General features: G+C 38.6%; 1 protein-coding gene across 5 annotated transcripts in view; it reads left to right on the top strand.

Annotated features, from left to right (window-relative positions):
• The window catches only part of LOC145784772 (semaphorin-3B-like), a 166,282-nt gene that overhangs the window by 85,242 nt on the left and 63,259 nt on the right, over window positions 1–17,781 (top strand). For all 5 annotated transcript variants that reach the window (XM_082596625.1, XM_082596621.1, XM_082596624.1 and 2 more), the window contains 5 exons: window positions 1,694–1,773; window positions 2,001–2,039; window positions 12,784–12,953; window positions 13,679–13,856; window positions 14,672–14,774. In XM_082596625.1, the coding sequence (XP_082452751.1) occupies window positions 1,694–1,773; window positions 2,001–2,039; window positions 12,784–12,953; window positions 13,679–13,856; window positions 14,672–14,774 (570 nt within the window). The remainder of the gene's footprint in view (window positions 1–1,693; window positions 1,774–2,000; window positions 2,040–12,783; window positions 12,954–13,678; window positions 13,857–14,671; window positions 14,775–17,781) is intronic.

Genomic DNA, 17,781 nt, shown 5'->3' with positions numbered 1-17,781 from the left:
CGAGCAAAAATTATATTTTCAAATGCTTAACATTGTTTCGAGGCTCTGAACCAATCCCTAGAAGAACTTTCCGTGTTTGTGTAGTGTGTACCCTAAGAATGTTTTTCAAAAATTGTTTAATTGATAGTGAAACCGAAAATTTACTTTATGATAGTGAGTCACAGTTGGTTGTTAAAATTCCGAATGAAATTTTCCATTTGTTTTTCTTAAAAGGCGTCAGTTGTTTATCTTCGGTCGCGCTTAATTTTTAAAAACCGATAAAGACATACATTGTAATAAAAGTTTATCTACGGAAAACCTGAAAGCCTCCAAATTAAAAAGGGATATTAACGTGGTTGTCCCCATAATGGGGTCGCATAGAAAGATATTTTTCCAAATGGGGCCGCAGAACAAAAAAGTTTGAGAAGCCCAGGTATAAGGTAACGGTATCATCGAAGTAGCCTATAATTAACCTTTCGATTTTGCTAATTGTAGCATTGATTTAAATATTTAATTTTATTTTAGTAAGTACTCGAAATATATTGACATAAAAATGAGTGGAAAAAAGAGAAAATATGATAAACAGTATCTGAAGTATGGCTTTATAGATGCCACAGCGAATGGTGAAGTCGTACCACTATGTGTAATGTGTTTTGAAAATCTGAGCAATGATACATTGCGACCATGTCGTTTGAAGCGTCATCTTGAGACAAAACACCCTGGTCATAAAGATAAACCTTTGGCTTTTTTTCAAAGCAAGAAAGACTCATTTAAAAAAATAAAAACTGCGAGTAGCGAGTGCTTTCGCAAATCGTCATCTGCGGAAGTACTAGAAGCCTCTTTCGAAATCGCTCACATGATTGCTCAACAGAAGAAACCGCACATATACAATATTTGCACATATACAAGGGAATGGGTAGCGTGGCGATACGCACACTTCTTCCGTTTTCGTCCACTTATCTGTGCGAAAGTGGCTTTTCTATACTTTTGAACATAAAAACAAAACATTGAAACAAACTTATTGATTGTGAAGCCGATCTGAGGTGTGCATTATCAGCTACAAAGCCTCAAATTAAACTTTTTGTTTTCGAAAAACAATTACATCCCTCACATTGATGAAAGCTAAATATAAATTCCTGTAGTCATTACACTTTAATGTTTGCTAATTTTGTAGTTTGGTGGGGCGCAAGTTTGGATGGCACATCAAAGGGGGGCGCGGCTCAAAAAGTTTAAGAACCCCTGGTCTACAGTCTTCCAAAGAACTAAATTATTGACTGAAATCCTTTTCTTCTGCCCCGATAGCTCAGTTGGTTAGCGCGTGACTTTTGAAACAAAGAAGCTTCAAGATCAACCGGCATTGGTTCGACTCTCGGGGTATGCGCTTGAGCAACGCATGTTGAGGACTGCTCTCCAGTCTCCATTCAGCTTCATCTAATGGATGGAATAATTCCCCGGCAACAAGACTTCAACAGTCGGAAACTCCATTCTATCAATCTCGGTGACCGGCCTGTGTCAGTGATTAAAACCTCTACATTTTACAAGTACGGTACCGTATGTGAAACTACAAGGATTAAGGTTTGCAAGAAGCTTTCCTAGTTCGAAGATAAAGATTTAATCAATCAAAATCAAATCTTTTGAAAGAATACTTTTCATTTCAAAGTTAACGGTAGGATTGGTTTAAATTTTTTTAACAGTTATATTTTTAATTTTCCAGAAAAAGGATTATTACAGAAAATTCGAGTTGATGGGTCGACCACTTCCAAAGAAGTGAAGCTTTACGAAATACAACTTGATGTAAGTTGAAAAGTTGATGGATTGTTTCTATTTCACATTAAAAGCATTTTATTAATTAAGTTGACCATCATCAGAATTAGAATAGCAAAAAAAAGACATAGCTTATACTGATTTGTTATTTTAAGGTATGGCCTTCAAATTGTTTCGATAGCATTTTCCCATTATTCATCCATGCAAATATACTGCATTTGTTGTGAGCACTGTAACGTCATATTTTTGTATTGCAGATAACTGAAGACATTTTATCTTTGTCATTTCATGAACAGGTATGTTACTGATTTTAAATCTGACTAGTTTTCATTTGGATCATTGATTAGACTAGGTGAGATTAGAAAACTATTTTTGATAAGAAACTATCATTTTTTCGATTGTGGGATGGACGACAAATGTTTCCTCGTGCCCCATCCTGTGAGTAACTCTGCATCCAAGCAGGTGAGAAACGAAACTTGTCTACAATAAGCCTCCACCCGGACGGCACAGCTGTAGGGGCAATAGACAAGTCCAGACGCCCCACCATCCTGCAGCTCAACGTAGAAGGCTACACATCGTCGAAGGCTATGTAGAAGGCTACAAGCCCTCACATTCGCAATTGTTGCCATCATTCTTTCCAACCTTCTAATGTCCTCCTCCCACTCTCTACGCTGGCGATTTCAACTGCCAGCACACCAACTGGGGCTATAACAACTCAAGCAGCGACAGAGAATTGCTGACTGACTGGGCCTATCTCAAACTGCAACATCGTCTATATCTACAAGCCCTCACATTCGCGAATGTTGCCATCATCCTTTCCAACCTTCTAATGTTCTTCCCCCAGTTTCTACGCTGGCGATTTTAACTGCCAGTACATCAACTGGGGCTACAACAACCCAAGCAGCGACGGAGAATTGCTGACTGACTAGGCCTATACAGACGATCTTGCCATCCCATATAACTCCAAAGGAACCAGCCAGTTTATCCCTCACTATCGCCCCAAAGCTCGTGGAACTTCAATAAAGTCGATTGGAATCAGTACAGCCTCTTTGACCAACGAGTGTACTGCAAATTTGCCATTACCTGAAACGTCTAACGTAAATGAGGCATACCAGGACTTCTGCCATGCCATATTAACTGTGGCAAAGGCCACAGTGCCTCGTTGCCGTTAAACCAGCTATACATCATGCTGGGACTTTAGGTGTGAGACTCTATTGCTCCTACCTAAACGCCACACCTGGTACTTCTACTAGCATTGCCGCCACCAGATTACTTGAGATTACTTAAGATTTGCCCTGAGCTTATGCTCCATGCTGGCCCTGCCCTCATCCTGGTTACGTAGATTCCTTTTTTCCTGCTTGCACCATCTGACAATCCCAAAAATCTGAAGAAGAGCTTTAGTAGTTGCGATCCCTAAGCCTCACAAGCCACCAGAGGACCCACGGTAATCGTCTAATATCTCTCACCTGTTTCCCTTCAAACTCCTGGAAAAGCTGATATATGCTTACGTCAATTCAATCATTGACCCGCTCCTTCCAAGCTGGGTTCCGGCACGGAAAATCCACTTGAGATTAGGTCACATTCTTGACCGACGATGTCGAGCCTACAACACACTGTATGGCACTGCGGCCTTACTTGCAAGCTGCTTCGCCTATTCCAGACCAACATTATGGTCAATATGATCATGGAACTTGTCAAGAATCAAAGCTTCACCCTCATCACTGGCAACTCACGCTAAAGCAGACTGAGACGCCTGAAAAATGGAGTCCCACAGTTATCGTTTCTGGTTCAACTTCTTTTCAACATTTTCACCCACGATCTGCCAACCACGGTCTCCACAAAATACCAAAATGCAGATGACTTGGCAATTTTCCACTTCACAAAGTCGTGGGAAAATTTAGAAGACAAGTTGAAGCAGGACAAAAAATCCTTTCAGTTGACCTGACTAGAACTGGTGAGTGTACTTTGCTGCAGTAATCTGTATTTTGCTGCAGCAGATGGGTATTATGACTGGTAGACACTTTTAACATAGGACAATTTTCCTTATGAACCAGCTGGCTGCAGCCATTGTGACACTTCTAACACTCAGCCAGAGAGTTGTTTTTTGCTTTGAAATTTGTTTGGCAATTGCAGAAGAAGAAAAAAGAGTAATGGCAGGGGTGGGAATCGAATCCATGTCATCAAAAATATGATTTCCCTAACCCTCAAACCGCTAAGCCACACTGCCGATGGAGAAATTCACTTAATTTATTTTCTTTTAGAAATGTTTTGAGTTTACAAAGCAATAAAAATCGTTGCGGGAGGTAGATGGTCGGACTACGTAACTCCATATTTCAAACAACTAAATGTTCTTATAGTAAAAGATTTCTTCAAACTCGAAACTGCAAAATTAATGCATAAATATGAAAACAATTCTCTGCCGTGTACTTTTTCTAATTATTTTGAAGGCAAAAAATGTTCATTTTTGCAATACCAGAAATGCAATTGACATGGATAAATATTACGTTCCTCAAACGTATCTTCAAAACTTTAACGTAGCTTCAAATATAAAGGTGTTAAAATTTGGAACTCAATCCAGTTGGACATGAGAAAAAACTCACCTCACTCATTTAAAAATCATTATAAAAATTTTCTTCTATCGTGTTACTAATGTTGATGGCTTCAGGCCTATGTAGATTGTAGATCTCTTATTAACCGATGCATATTTTGTTCAATCAAGCAACTAGGCTATATGTTTCAATTCCTTTGCTTAATTTTGCTTTGTTGATTACTTCTTTTATGTTTAATTTATTACCCTTTCTTTTGTTGAGGGTGGCTGCTTGACTAGAAGACCTTCCAGGTCACTTCACAGCCACCCGTTACAGTATCCACACATTCTATGTGATCGTTTGTATTATTTGATTTTGCTTATTGAATGTGTGTATTTATCAGAGGTGGGCACCCGCTACCGCTACTCGGACCAAAGTAGAGCCGCTACCGCTACTTCTTCCGCTACTTTTGTCCAAAATGACACTAGGAAACACTCTTCAATTTCCAAGTGATGCGAAAATGACCTTGAAAACGAATGTTATCATTCGTTTACTTACACTGTCATTTTAACATCGTTATAGAAAACAAACACATTCTAAGGGAAGTTTATTATTACGCATCTTTCAAAAACACGAGCATTTCAAAATGAGAGTCACTAAGTCCTGCCCACTTTGGCTTAAGCAATAAAGCACATCTTTTCCAACAGAGAAAAGTCTCTCCACCGCAGCACTGGAAGGAATGGGGGTGTTATATTTAATGAACAGATGTTTTAACTCAATATTCGAAAAGCTCAAGGACTTTCTCCGTCCGAAAAAAAGGCATCCACAATTGCTGTTTCCTTCTGCACCGACGTTTCATGGGATGTCGCCAATTATCGATTTCATACCTTGATCGCAGGACCGTAGCTCCACACCAGAAAACGAGATTCCCAAAAGACCGAAACTTTGCAACCAAACCTATTATATAGGCTATAAGCTATATAACATAGCTGCTTGACCACGCCAGCGTTACCAAAAAAAACAAGTATTTTTTTCACTTTAAATTAAAAAGTAGCGGGAGTGCAACTGAAAAAAAGTAGCGTCTCTCCCGCTACCGCTACTTTGAAAAAAATGCTAATGCAGCTGCTACTCCAACTAAAAAGTAGCGCGCTACTGCCTACCTCTGGTATTTATACTTGCTACAAAATAAACGCCAATCAACCAATGAGAGAGAGAGAAAAATAACTTTATTTCCCAGGTGTGTGGTTATAAGATATTTTACAAAAAAAATTGACAATTGTAGGCTAACAATTGGTAGGGGAAGACACATGACCCCCCTCCTTTCGTGGGATTCTTCTTTTTCTCTCGTATTGTCGCTATATGTCAGGGCATCCGTTGGTTAGCCACTGCCTGGTGTCGTCATCGATGGAAATTAGGCCTTCCATACCATGGGGTGATCTATATAGCCGGCAATCCTTGATAATGTGGGCTGCCGTCTGCATTTCGCCACACTCACAAGCAGCACTCTCTGCCAAGCCCCAACGCAACATGTCTGCACCATAGCGTCCAACACCAGTGAGCAAACGGTTACGCCTTGATGAGGCAAGTCTAGAGAGGCCATGTCCCAGCTGGTTTTCGGACGGGGATCTGAATACTTGGCGAAGTGGGGACGTGCTGCTTGCCCATTGTTCACACCACACCGCGTGGCACCACTGTTTGCTAGGGCTTCCACCAGAGGCTGCCAGAAGGACTTGTGCAGCGCGTACAAATGGCTTTCTTGATTTTAGCCGCTGCTTTGGTGGATATCTCAGCGTGGTTGTGTGTAGCGGATGGCCAGGGTTTAGGGCTTTACGGCTCAGGGAAAGAACAGCACGTTGGCGCCGTGGTGCAGCAGGCTCAATGTTTGCAAGGACAGGCAAACAGTCAGTTGGAGTTGGGCGGAGGCAACCTGTGACAGTTCGCAGGCAGTTGTTGATTGGTACATCGACAAGGTCAGTATGGGCACTTCTGCACCAAGTAGCAGCACAGTATTCAGCACTCAGCAGGGGCGTAGACTAAGGCTAAACCACTTGTTCTCAGCACTGAGGGGCTAGCACCCCACTTTGTACCAGCAAGGCGTTTCATGAGAGCAGTACGAGCTGTCACTTTTCCGCGTAAGTGTTCTAGGTGTTTGCGGTATGTAAGGCCCTGTAAGGGACCGATCAAGTCGAACTCCAAGGTATGTGGGTGTGGCTTCGAAAGGAAGTGTTCGGCCGTTATTTTGGATGTTAATTTTCCTGTTTGAGTCTCTATTACATAGGTGGAAGACAGAAGTCACCGTCTTCGCTTCACTCAACTTGAGGCGCCATTGGTGCAGATAGGAAGATAGAATGTCCATATCCTTAGTCAAGGTGTTCTGCACTGTTTCCCATTTGCGGTGTGAATAAAGAATAGCCAGGTCATCTGCGTATGCGTATTTGTTAGAGGAAGTATTTGGAAGGTCATAAATGTAGATGTTGAACAACATTGGGGAGAGAACAGATCCCTGCGGAACTCCATTTCTTAAACGTCTCTGTCGGCTTTTCTTTCCGTCGCTGGTTTCGTGGGATGAGGAGATTGGACGCACACATAAGTAACAAGTAGTCGATAACATGATTGCAGAGGTAACAGTCGTTTATCATAAGAGATAAGGCGATGTCTTAAGTTCCCTGGGAGCCATTTTGGCTTAGTAGGCTACGATCAGTGGCGTATATTCAGGGTGTTCAAGGTGTGCACTGCACACCCCAAGAAATCCAGAAAAAAAGAAAATTCCCATCGGTTGTCGATGTTCTTTACTTTCCTGATATTCAAACATCTTGCTGCATGCTGATTGCTTTCTTTTCAATTGCAAAACTCGTCCCCTTCTAATTTTAATACTCCAACGTTTGAGGTCATTGCCTTTAATTTTTTTCGGTCATTACCTTTAAGCTGGGTGTGCACAAACACCTTGGCGAGTACTATTTAAAATAAACAATTAAGAAAAATGACGTCACAAGGCAGCGAAAACAGCAATGGTTTTAGTTCAGCCAGGCTGTGCACTCGCTGATTTGCACACCTTGGCGCGTCATTGGGGGAATCCCAGGCAATAGCAAGTTTTAGCTTGTTGGATTAGAGTTTGAGCTATGGTTTGAGGTGATCAGAGTTGGAAACAAGATAAGATAAAAATTTTTTTATGCACCAGGTGCCAGTAAATTAGGACTAGCTTGTCTGAATCTGCAACAAAGCTTATGGCAACAGGCAACAGCCAATATCATTGATGCACCATTCTAAAATTATTATTTTTGTCAAAAGTGGAAGATTTGACGTTGCGTTTATTGCACATACACATTGTGCTATATCCAGAAATCCAGGTCATGTACAGTAGTACATAAGTAGCTGAAATACACCCACCAACTATAATTTTGATACCAATTTGTTTTCTAAGCAACATTATTAACCATCCAGTAGTAACAAGCCAAAAGGGAGGCTAAAAGTATAACTGACCTCACCCCCGTCAATATTTTGCATGAAATCACAAAGATTTAAACAGGCTTATGGCAATGCTTGTTCAGTAACCTTATTTAAGCTGTTTTGGCCTGTCTAACACTAACCTTTCGTTATAGCACTGCATATGTTGGTGGTAAACGCAACGCCAAATCTTCCACTTTTGACAAAAGTATCAATTTGCTGTTATCATATCTCACAAACCTGACGTGATGGGATAAATCTGAGGTCAGATTCGGATTCAGCACCCCAAAGTTACCCTAAATCAGTTCTCAAAGCCCATGCAAAAAAAAAAATGTTTTTTTTGTTGACCAGTGTTATCGAGTTGCTTTGCTATTGTTTTTTATTTTAACTTTCACCTGTTTGTTTTTAATTCGCTTGTACATTTCTCAAGGTGTTGCAACTGAACTGAAGTATGTGACTTTGGAAATGCAACTTAATGTTTGATATTAAGTCTCATTCAATAGGCGCTTTCAAATAGATATCTATTTTGTATTCTTCTCCATTCCGACAACATTATTTTTGTCAATTCTGTTCATGTTCAGAATTTGTGCTGAAAATGCTCTCAGAACGCACCAAATTCAATGTTAATTTTAAAAATTTTCTGGGGGAGGCCCCCCAGACCCCCCGCTGTTGCTTTGCCGTCACTGAACACCCTGTCAAAGTGGTCACGGTACGCCACTGGCTACGATATGCACAAATTGCAGTGGCAGGGGTAACAATGGGATGGGTACAGTTTTACCTCTTGTCCAGGAGAGATGCAGTTTCACCTCATGCTCAGGAGGAACTATGTTACGGCAGTTGCAACGTTGCTGCATCATTCTTGAGTAAGCATTACAAATAGTTTTAAAAAAAATACACAAATATTGTAGGCTATATAGGCAGGTGAGTGTCCTTGATTGTTCATGCCCCGCGTCCGGGGAGATAGGCTTGACACTCATAGAAGCAACCATAATAATAATAGAATAGCGGTGAGTTAGAAGGTTGTGCTAGACGAAGATGGCGTTTATGAGAGTAATGTCTTTGAGGACAAGCTATGCTATTGAGTTTAAGCAATGTTTAGTTCGAGACTTTGACAGCAGTGCTGATGAGCAGTTCAGTTTTATGTCTGTTGACGGATGATGGGCACGACATGAGGCCAGCTTGTAAATTCGCAAGTTGTAAAGCAGACGTCTTAGAGCAGCTGAATGCTGCGGCGATGTTGTTGAAGTAGAGTGCTTCTTGTGTGAAGAAGGCTTGAGTGCGTAACAATGCAACTACTGTGCACGGTATCGCAGTATAGCAGCGGACATGGGGTTGGCCATGCTGAAAGGTAACGATGCAGCTTTGGTGCATTTAGGCGGCAATGAGGTTAGCCGAGTTGACGTCAACTCCGTAGAGCTTCTTTAATTAAAGACATCTCGAATAGAGGCATCTCACGTGGAGGTAAGTTGATGAGAGTCACCGTGTGGTGGCGATAGAGAACTCTGTCGTGTCATCCGTCGTAGTGCTGTAGTCTCTAAAGGTTCACATCTCATCTAGCAGCAACCATGCGGTGAGGTGGCGCATCTGCAAAATTCGATACAGAGTAGCATCCGCAAGATACATAATTACGGTATAATTAGTAAAGTACGTACATGGTAGTATAACACAATAACAAAAAATATAGCATAAAATTGTTGAAATCACTAGGCAACATGATTTAATCATCGCAGCAGATGCCAGCTTATGAGGTTCTAGAAGCTGTTCAAGTGTGAGAACAGGCAGGAAAAATCGGTAGAATGTAAGAGTGTAAGTATGTACAATGTGATACAATACAGGGGATACAATGTCAGTGAATGAGCGAAATCGTTGAGAAGGAATAGCTTAGTTAACGTAGGCTAGGTGAAATGGTGAGCACCTTATATTGTAATAAAATGCAGTGAAAACAGGTGGTGATGCGATATATCAGTGAATGAACAATGTCAGTGAGACATGGCGTAGCTTGAAGTACGATATGTAAAAGCGGTAAATAATAACATAGGATAAATGGGAATACTACGTAACATGACAGTGTCATGGCGTAGGTTAAGCTTACGATTAATAGGGTGTATGTAACAGGAAACAGTAATGGTTCAATAGAACATACCAAGATAAAATCGTTAGGCCTGGCTAGTATGTTTTTTAGTGGTTAATCAATGTTTGAACGACATGTGATGAATGGTACTGTTTTATTGATTTCAGGATGTGGCAGTGCTTCTGCCTTATCAAGAGATAAAAGAATTACGGTACATGGCCAAATGCCAACTAAGCTTACACACAAAGTTCCATATTCAGGTTGAATAACTGCATATACTGCAATTCCAAACAAAAGAAAACAGCGGCCAAAATAGCTAAACAAAGTTTCTCAAATCATGTTAGCTCCTAATAATTATAAAAAAATGGGGGGAACGATCGCAACCTCTATGGCGCAGGCGGCTTTGCATGATTTCCCCATGACGCACAAACATCACGAGTGGTTGCTTGGGAGCGAAACCACAACGCTTTACAGAGCGGTGTCTGCACGTCTGTATAAAATAAGATTGGGACGGGGTGTCCTGCAATCTGTTAACCTATGCTAGCTGCACGTAGGTTAAGGCAAAATAAAAGGAATATTAGAATGAGCTAAAAATTCAAGTTACATTTGACACTGCGATTTTTCAACAAAAAATTACATAGTTATGTTTCCCTGAAAAGGCAACTTGTTGGCCATTACTAATTAGTGGATCTAATTATTCTAATGTGAACATTTAAAAATATTAAAAGTGGCAAATGGCGCTTCGGTATATGTAAATAAAATTTTGGACATCGGCGGCTAAAATAAGCGGTCTACCGCTGAACAATTCGCTTTATTAGCCTACTTCCCATGACCAAACAACAAAATCAGTTATGTTTGACAAGCAATGAATTGCTGGCGTTGCGCTTAAAAAGTACAGTAGGCTACACAAAATCTATTGGCGAACCAACGTGTGAAATATTATCAAGTTACATTATTTTAAAATATATTTATCAATACGTGCTTTTTTTACCTTAGAAATAAAACATTGTAGCATAGCGTACTTACCAGATTCTTCATATTTTGCTTGCTAAATCTTGTTAAACTTACCTTTTGCTTAAACCTTCTTACGTGCGAGATCACCAATGTGGTAACATTTTTTATAGATGTGAGAATGTTAATTTATTATATATGTAAGGATGGTTGTAAGCGGTGATTTAAAATGTTAGTTAGCTGTGTAATGAAATTCTGTCTGTCTAACGGATATTCTAACTAATTTGGCTATCTGACTCCATTAATTATTTCCACACAATTATTACTCGAATTATAATTTTTAGTTATCAGAAGGTGTTCATATAATATTGTAGGCCTATAACGAAATTGAAATTAAACATTATAGGATAATAAAACTACAAGACAGTGAAACATTATCACGAATTATTATATTTTAACAGTCGTCCAAATTGTTACATAAAAGTACGCAATCAATTTGATGTTTTATAAGCGGAGCTGATCTGCTCTGACTATCTGATAATTTTTTGTTTGGATGAGCCCCCAATGTAGGGTTTTTGCTTATTCTAAGTCCCCAGTGTAGGGTTTTACTTATCTATTGGCTATCTATTTTACTGTAGACTTTTGGTTTTTGAGAGACTCTGAGACTCTAGCTACAAAACGGGTAATTTAGGCTTCTGTCTAGTCTAGGGGTATGATTTCCTACAAAAATTACACAAGTTAAATGGAACATTAGATACATTTGTTATAAATAAAAATTGCAATATTAAATATTTTGTTATAAATAAAATTACAAGTATTGGGAATTGAAAAATATGTCTAGCCAATTTCCTTTTATCAACCGGTGTCAGAAGAGCGACCTTCACCAGTCGTGAATTGAACCTTCTCATTCTGCCGTTGTTCAGTCCATTCGCTTTGCAAGTCTATTTCTGAGTGTGTGCCTTTTTCAATTTCTTGCTTATTTCATAATATACCGGTAGAGCCTTTTCATCAATAATAACTATCTTAAGAATCAAGGGAAAAGCAATACAGGTTACATAGTTATGTCGCATTAGAAATACAGATGTGTTGAGCTAGATTCTGTGTGAGTGGCGTTTGTTAACAGGAAGCGTGGCCTATGTCCTGTGAGAACTTTAGGTTTTGAATTTGCAGCGTTGAAATGCATTTTGCAATTCTGATAAGTTTCGGTTAAATGTTAAAATATAAATTTGTTAGTTAAAAACATGGGACATGCTACAGTCTAGTCAGCTGCTCCCAACTGGGCATTAATGAAGACACAAATGGATTGAAGAAAGCACTCGAATTGGCTAATGGCATTAAACAATAAACGGCAATAAGTCAGTGAACACAATATCACTATGCACGTGAGAAGAACATAATATCACGTGCATGAATCACATAACTACAATCAGTTGATTTAAATCTTGTCTTCTGATTGGTTAATAAACCTCATCTGCTGCAGCGATCTGAAGATTACAAATAAGCAGCCGGGATTGGGGTGGTGATGACGCAACGGATGCGCTCGCTTTCCAATAATGCAAAATCTGGCTCGACTCCCGGATTAAGCTGATTGTTGAAAACAACGCTCACCTCCACCTACCTAGGGTGTAATAAATTGGGTGGGCATAATTGATGTAATGATAAATTGCTGATGAAAAGGTAACCGAGAGAAAGGAACTGGTCACCCTACTTTCGTAAGTGCCAAGTGCTTAGTAGGGAAGGTGTGGGATCTTTGAACCAGTGGTACCTTTAAACCAACACTCACTTTTTTTTCAAATAAAACTTTTCAAATTAAATGTTTTTAGGTCGAGATCAATTTCAATTTGATGGATGGAATAATTCCTCGGCAACAATTCCTTTACTTTTTTCGTTATATTTGAGCCTCACAAATTACAATGTCTATTTTTTCTTAGAATTTTTGCTTCTTTAAAACTGTGGTGCACTCAAAGTTTTTTCTAGATCCTTTACTGACTCCAGTTACCGTACTTGTCAAGGTAAACGTGAGTTGTGACTTTATCTCTTTTTCAGGACTTATTCATTCTCACTCAATCTCAACTTATTCAACATTCACCTTCAGACTGTTCTATCCATTCCAGTTGTACCGCTTGTGAGGCGGATCCATACTGTAATTGGATTTTTGTTGCAAATAATCAAACTCTCCTGTGCAGCCCGGATCCAAGCGAAGTTTTGATCAAAGTGTAAGTGTTATTGCATATGTTAGGGTGTTTTTGTACGTCCTTTCGTGTCAAATGAGTGCGTTTGAAGCGGTGTAACACTTTGCTGTCAATAGCAATGTAACCTAATGTGAATATCAAGTAATAAGATGCAATTGACTTCAACTTTTGCTGGGTCGACAGAACAGAGATTATTTTTTTTCAAAAGTTAAGAATCTTTAATCTTATACCAAATGTATTGACTAATTAAAACAGCTTTGTACTGTATGTTGTTTCGGAAAGTTGTTCAACCAGAAAAAAATATGTCAAAGCCTCACTTTATCTGAACTGTGTTGTCTGGCCTAAAACGCACGACTCAGACTCAGATTTTTTAAGAAAAGATTCCCATTCTAAAATATTTTCCTGCTCTGATTTCACAACTGTGCTTTTTGATTCCTTTAGAAGTACTCCACATTTTAGTAGTTTCTGAGGTAAATTGCGAAAAACAAGACTGAACTCTTCAGCCTTGGTTACATGTTTGCTCTTTGGTTACATGTTTGAGCTACTACATTAGTTGTGCTGCGGTTACCAAAGGCATGAAGGCGTTTCGCTAATGGCTTTGAGGTCGTTGGTTCAACTCGTACCGTGACTATGCCTTATGCAGCTCTCTCTTCGGTAATGCATTTTCGTTGGCCTGAATCAAACTTTTATCATCAGTAATGATTAGTATTGCTTTTTGTTCCTAAAGTGTACTTTACACTTTGTTTCAGTACTTGTCCTTCAGCACCACCTCACCCTGGAAATGTAACTACTTCTGGGACTTCCCCAAGCCTCTCGATAACAGTGCCATCCCCGCCAAGCGGTGCCCAGATTACGTCATACATGTTTGAGGTCATAAGGAAAGCAGATGACGCAGTTGTGATGCGACGAAAATCAACCACACCTCAAGTAATCAGGCTTAGACTTACGTATTGTATTTTTACAATTTTTATTGTAACGTAATAATAATAGGTCATAATAGGCCATTGCCAAGCCAAGAGTTGATTGAACTCACTGACTTAGTTTTCTAAAAATTGATATGGATGTGAGAAACCGGAAAAGATAGATTTGAGGTACAATTGCAGCATGTTCACTTTTCTACTTGTTTGCCATCTTATTACTTTGATGACCTATAGTCTTAACTTTTTCATTTTATCGCTTCTACAGAACCTTTTGTCAAGTTATTAGCCTACTGTGTTTCGGTATGCATTGCGATATTCATAATGATCAGAAGCATGGCTATCTAAAGAGACGGCCTGATTTGTCACATTATGCAGAAATTTTCAGATTTTTCTAACTTTTGGCGAATGTTTAAATGATTTTTTTTCTAAAAATTATACTTTTACGCTTTTTTTACTGTTTTCCCCAGATGACACAATAGGTTTTAACATTCTCAGATGTTGAAAAACAAACAAAATGTGATTTTGAAGATTTTAGTCAGACTGGTAATTTTTCAATAACAGTCTGATTCAGCGTTTTTCAACTTACTTTTTCTCATTTGCTACTGCTTCCCAAGGCAACAAAAGGCTTTTATATCATTAGGAGACAGAAAAACTAAAAAAAACTTCAGAAAATGTCAGTCAAACACTAGCAGTAGCTGTAATCAAAATCTGCAAAATGTGGCAAATCAGGCCGCATCTCCAGGTGGCCATGTCAGAAGCAAAACTGAACGGAATACTTTCAACAGGAAGATGACAATGTTGTTCTTCATGTTTTAACATTAGGTGCTCGATGTAGACTTACCCCCGGGAGTTGAATACGTCATAAGCGTGAAGGCTATAAATGGGCTTGTGAGAGGTATTGCTTCCACTGCAAATTATACAGAAGGTGAGGTTTAAATGCGCTTATTTTAGCTGTTTTGTTGCAAACTATAAGAATGTCCTATGGTCTAATTTGTTGAATAGATATCATGACACGTTTCTTCGCAGATCCATAAACTACAATAATAAATAATTACCATACTTGAATTTAGTTGTACCTCTAATTTTTACTAAGCTGATAATTAGATAATACAAATTTATGGTAATTATTTTCTAATGATTAACTAATTATTTCATTACTTACATTGCTTAGGTCATGGTGATCAGGGCCGTGTGAGCATCATCTTGGATCCCTCGCCGAAAAAAATAGAACAAGGAGGCGTTAGGTTAAGGTGCAAATTCTTTCAATGTAGAAAAAAATCCACATTTATCTTTTCAGCAACGAGCAAACAACTTTAAGATTTTTTAGAAGAAAAAAAAAAATAGTGAAAGTGCCGACAAAGCAGCAGCGGATCTGGAAAAAAGTTAGGGGTGGACTGGAGTTTTAACAAAGTAAAATTTAAAAGATAAGTGGACCATAGAGTGCATCAGATCTCTCATGAGTTTTAAAACTCAAAGATTTTCATTTGGCAGTAATACAAAACTATTTTATCTCATTAAATTTTCTTAAATTATTATAACTTTTAAAATTTAAACGATATTTACTGGGTCTCCACATCGAGCTTGAAAAAGCGAAAAATAGGGCCATTTCATTTGAAAATAGCCGATATGAAGATACCTCGCATTTGGTGCCTTCCAGATTTTATTGTAAAGTGTCATATTATGCCTATTATGCATTTTCTTAATTCGTCATATGATGCGCTTTTTCCTCACGGAAACCATGTGATGTGCCTTTCTCTCCTGCTTTGCCGTTTCATTCTTGTGCGTTTCGTTTTTCAATTCATTGTGTAGATCAGTTATTTATTTTCAATGTAGATGTAAAATCAGTTATTTTTCGTTGCTTGAAAAGAGCTAACATGTGTAATATGCGTATGGCCAAAAACATTTGTAGTTTATAGTTTATGTTCACTTTAATGTATAATGTTAAATGTCGTGTGGCTGCTTGGTTTTATCTATCTATGGTTGAAGAAAGCCACCTCTTTACCAAAATTGTATTCTACAAAATTGTATTATACTTTAAGATACCAAACAAAACAATCCTCAGTTTGAGATTAATGTCTCAAACGGTTTGTCTATGGGGGCTATTTGAATTTCGACCTCCATCCTCGTTTTAGACTGGCGGGGAGGGGTAGTGTATAGCATTTTTCCATTTTCAAAGCGCCATCACTTCTATTGTAATTGTAATGAAAGACTACAACTTGTGCTAGCTCATTATAAACTATACTACACAATTCAACTGTAAAAGACAACGTTTCTTAACGCATGGGTGTTTCATTGGGTAGGTGGGTGTTTCATAACGCGTAGGTGGGTCATTGATATTCTAATTTTTTGTCCCATACAAGTGTTGTTTTTTTTCTTCAATTTTTAAATGCTTCTAACACCCAAATCAATCTGAATATTTGTCTGAAACATGATTATTTGTCGTATTTGGAAACTTTGCTTCTGCCATGTTAAATTTGAGAGTTGTGCCATTATGAGGGTTAGAAAATCCTGCCAGGCTGAAGTGACCCTTTTTATCCCTATGTTTAGAGCCCCAAATAACCATGTGGGCATTTTAAGATCATATGGTCGTCCAAATGCCTGTTGCAAACTAACATGAAACTAAAGTATGTTATTTACTGCTAGGCGACGGACAGCTTCATCATTGTTACCCAACGTTACAAGAAGCACATATACGCGATAGCTACTTAATACTAGCAACTTCTCGAACATTTTTTTGCAAACATTATCGCTCGTTCAACAATATTAAAAAGTTCATGTATCCATCACTAACCTTGTTTGACTTAAAACCGGCTGGAAAACAAACTTTATTGCATATTTTGCTAATGTAACTTACTCAAAGCAGATGATGGTCTTTCTTTAACCCTAAAATAAACTCTAACCCTAACCCCTAAATATGTCCTCTTGATGTTCATGTCGCGTTGATCTGACAGGCTAGAACTTTAAAAATTTATCTGAAGTGTCCTTATTTTAACTTCACCTAAAGTGTTTTCACGGCACATTTCACTTTTCAGTCAATCTCTATCAACACTAAAATTTATCAATTTAATTGTTAATTAACTAAGGTATTTGAGTGAGCAGTGTTTACTTCGGAACATTACATTATTTTGTTAGTTTTTGTGAAACACAAAAACTTTTCATTTCTTTAATCCATTTTTGAAACTATGCATGCCCAACATCGTTGGTTTGGCGGATAATGTGGTAGAGCGAACAAAGCAAGGAATTTGAAAAAAAAGGAAGAAAATTGCATATTAAATGTACAGTAGGTTATAGGCAAATTGTTCGTAAGCAATTGTTGGCAAAGCAATTGTTCGTAAACTGTTTTTCGTAAAATGAAATCCGTAAAACAATTCTTCGTAAAGCATTTCTTCGTATACATCCAATTTTAATTGCATGCACGAAAAAATGCTTTAGGAAGAATTGTTTTACGAAGAATTACTTTTACGAACAATTGCTTTACGAACAATTGCTTACGAACAATTTATCGGACACCTTAAATGTAAGCCGAAAACACTACACAAACCAAATATGCGTGGGCCCCTTGACGGAGGTGGGCCCCAGCCGGGAGTTTGGGAAGCAATAATATGGCCCTGCATGATTTAATCTAAATTGGTTATCGAGCTTCTGTAGCAGCTTTTTTTTTAAACAGTCAAAAACATTAAAATAAGAGGGCCCCTAAACAGCAGTGCACCCCCGGCCGGTGAGAGGAGATGTCAACACGGCCCTGATGGTGATACATATTATTTATCTTGAGAGTGATTTCAATGCGTTTGTTGTTCACTTTGAGTACGTACTAGAGTGAAAAGGCGGTGTTTACTGTTTGTTGCCAATTACCCAGAGAGTAAATCTGCAGACGTTGAATCAATGTAAAAATGACGGATTTTGCTGTCTGGGAATCTAAATGTTAAAACATA

This window comes from Aplidium turbinatum, chromosome 15 (genome assembly GCF_918807975.1).
Source record: "Aplidium turbinatum chromosome 15, kaAplTurb1.1, whole genome shotgun sequence".
NCBI classification, from domain to species: domain Eukaryota; kingdom Metazoa; phylum Chordata; class Ascidiacea; order Aplousobranchia; family Polyclinidae; genus Aplidium; species Aplidium turbinatum.
Note: the sequence above shows the minus strand (reverse complement) of the source record. Positions and strands in the feature narration are given on the sequence as shown.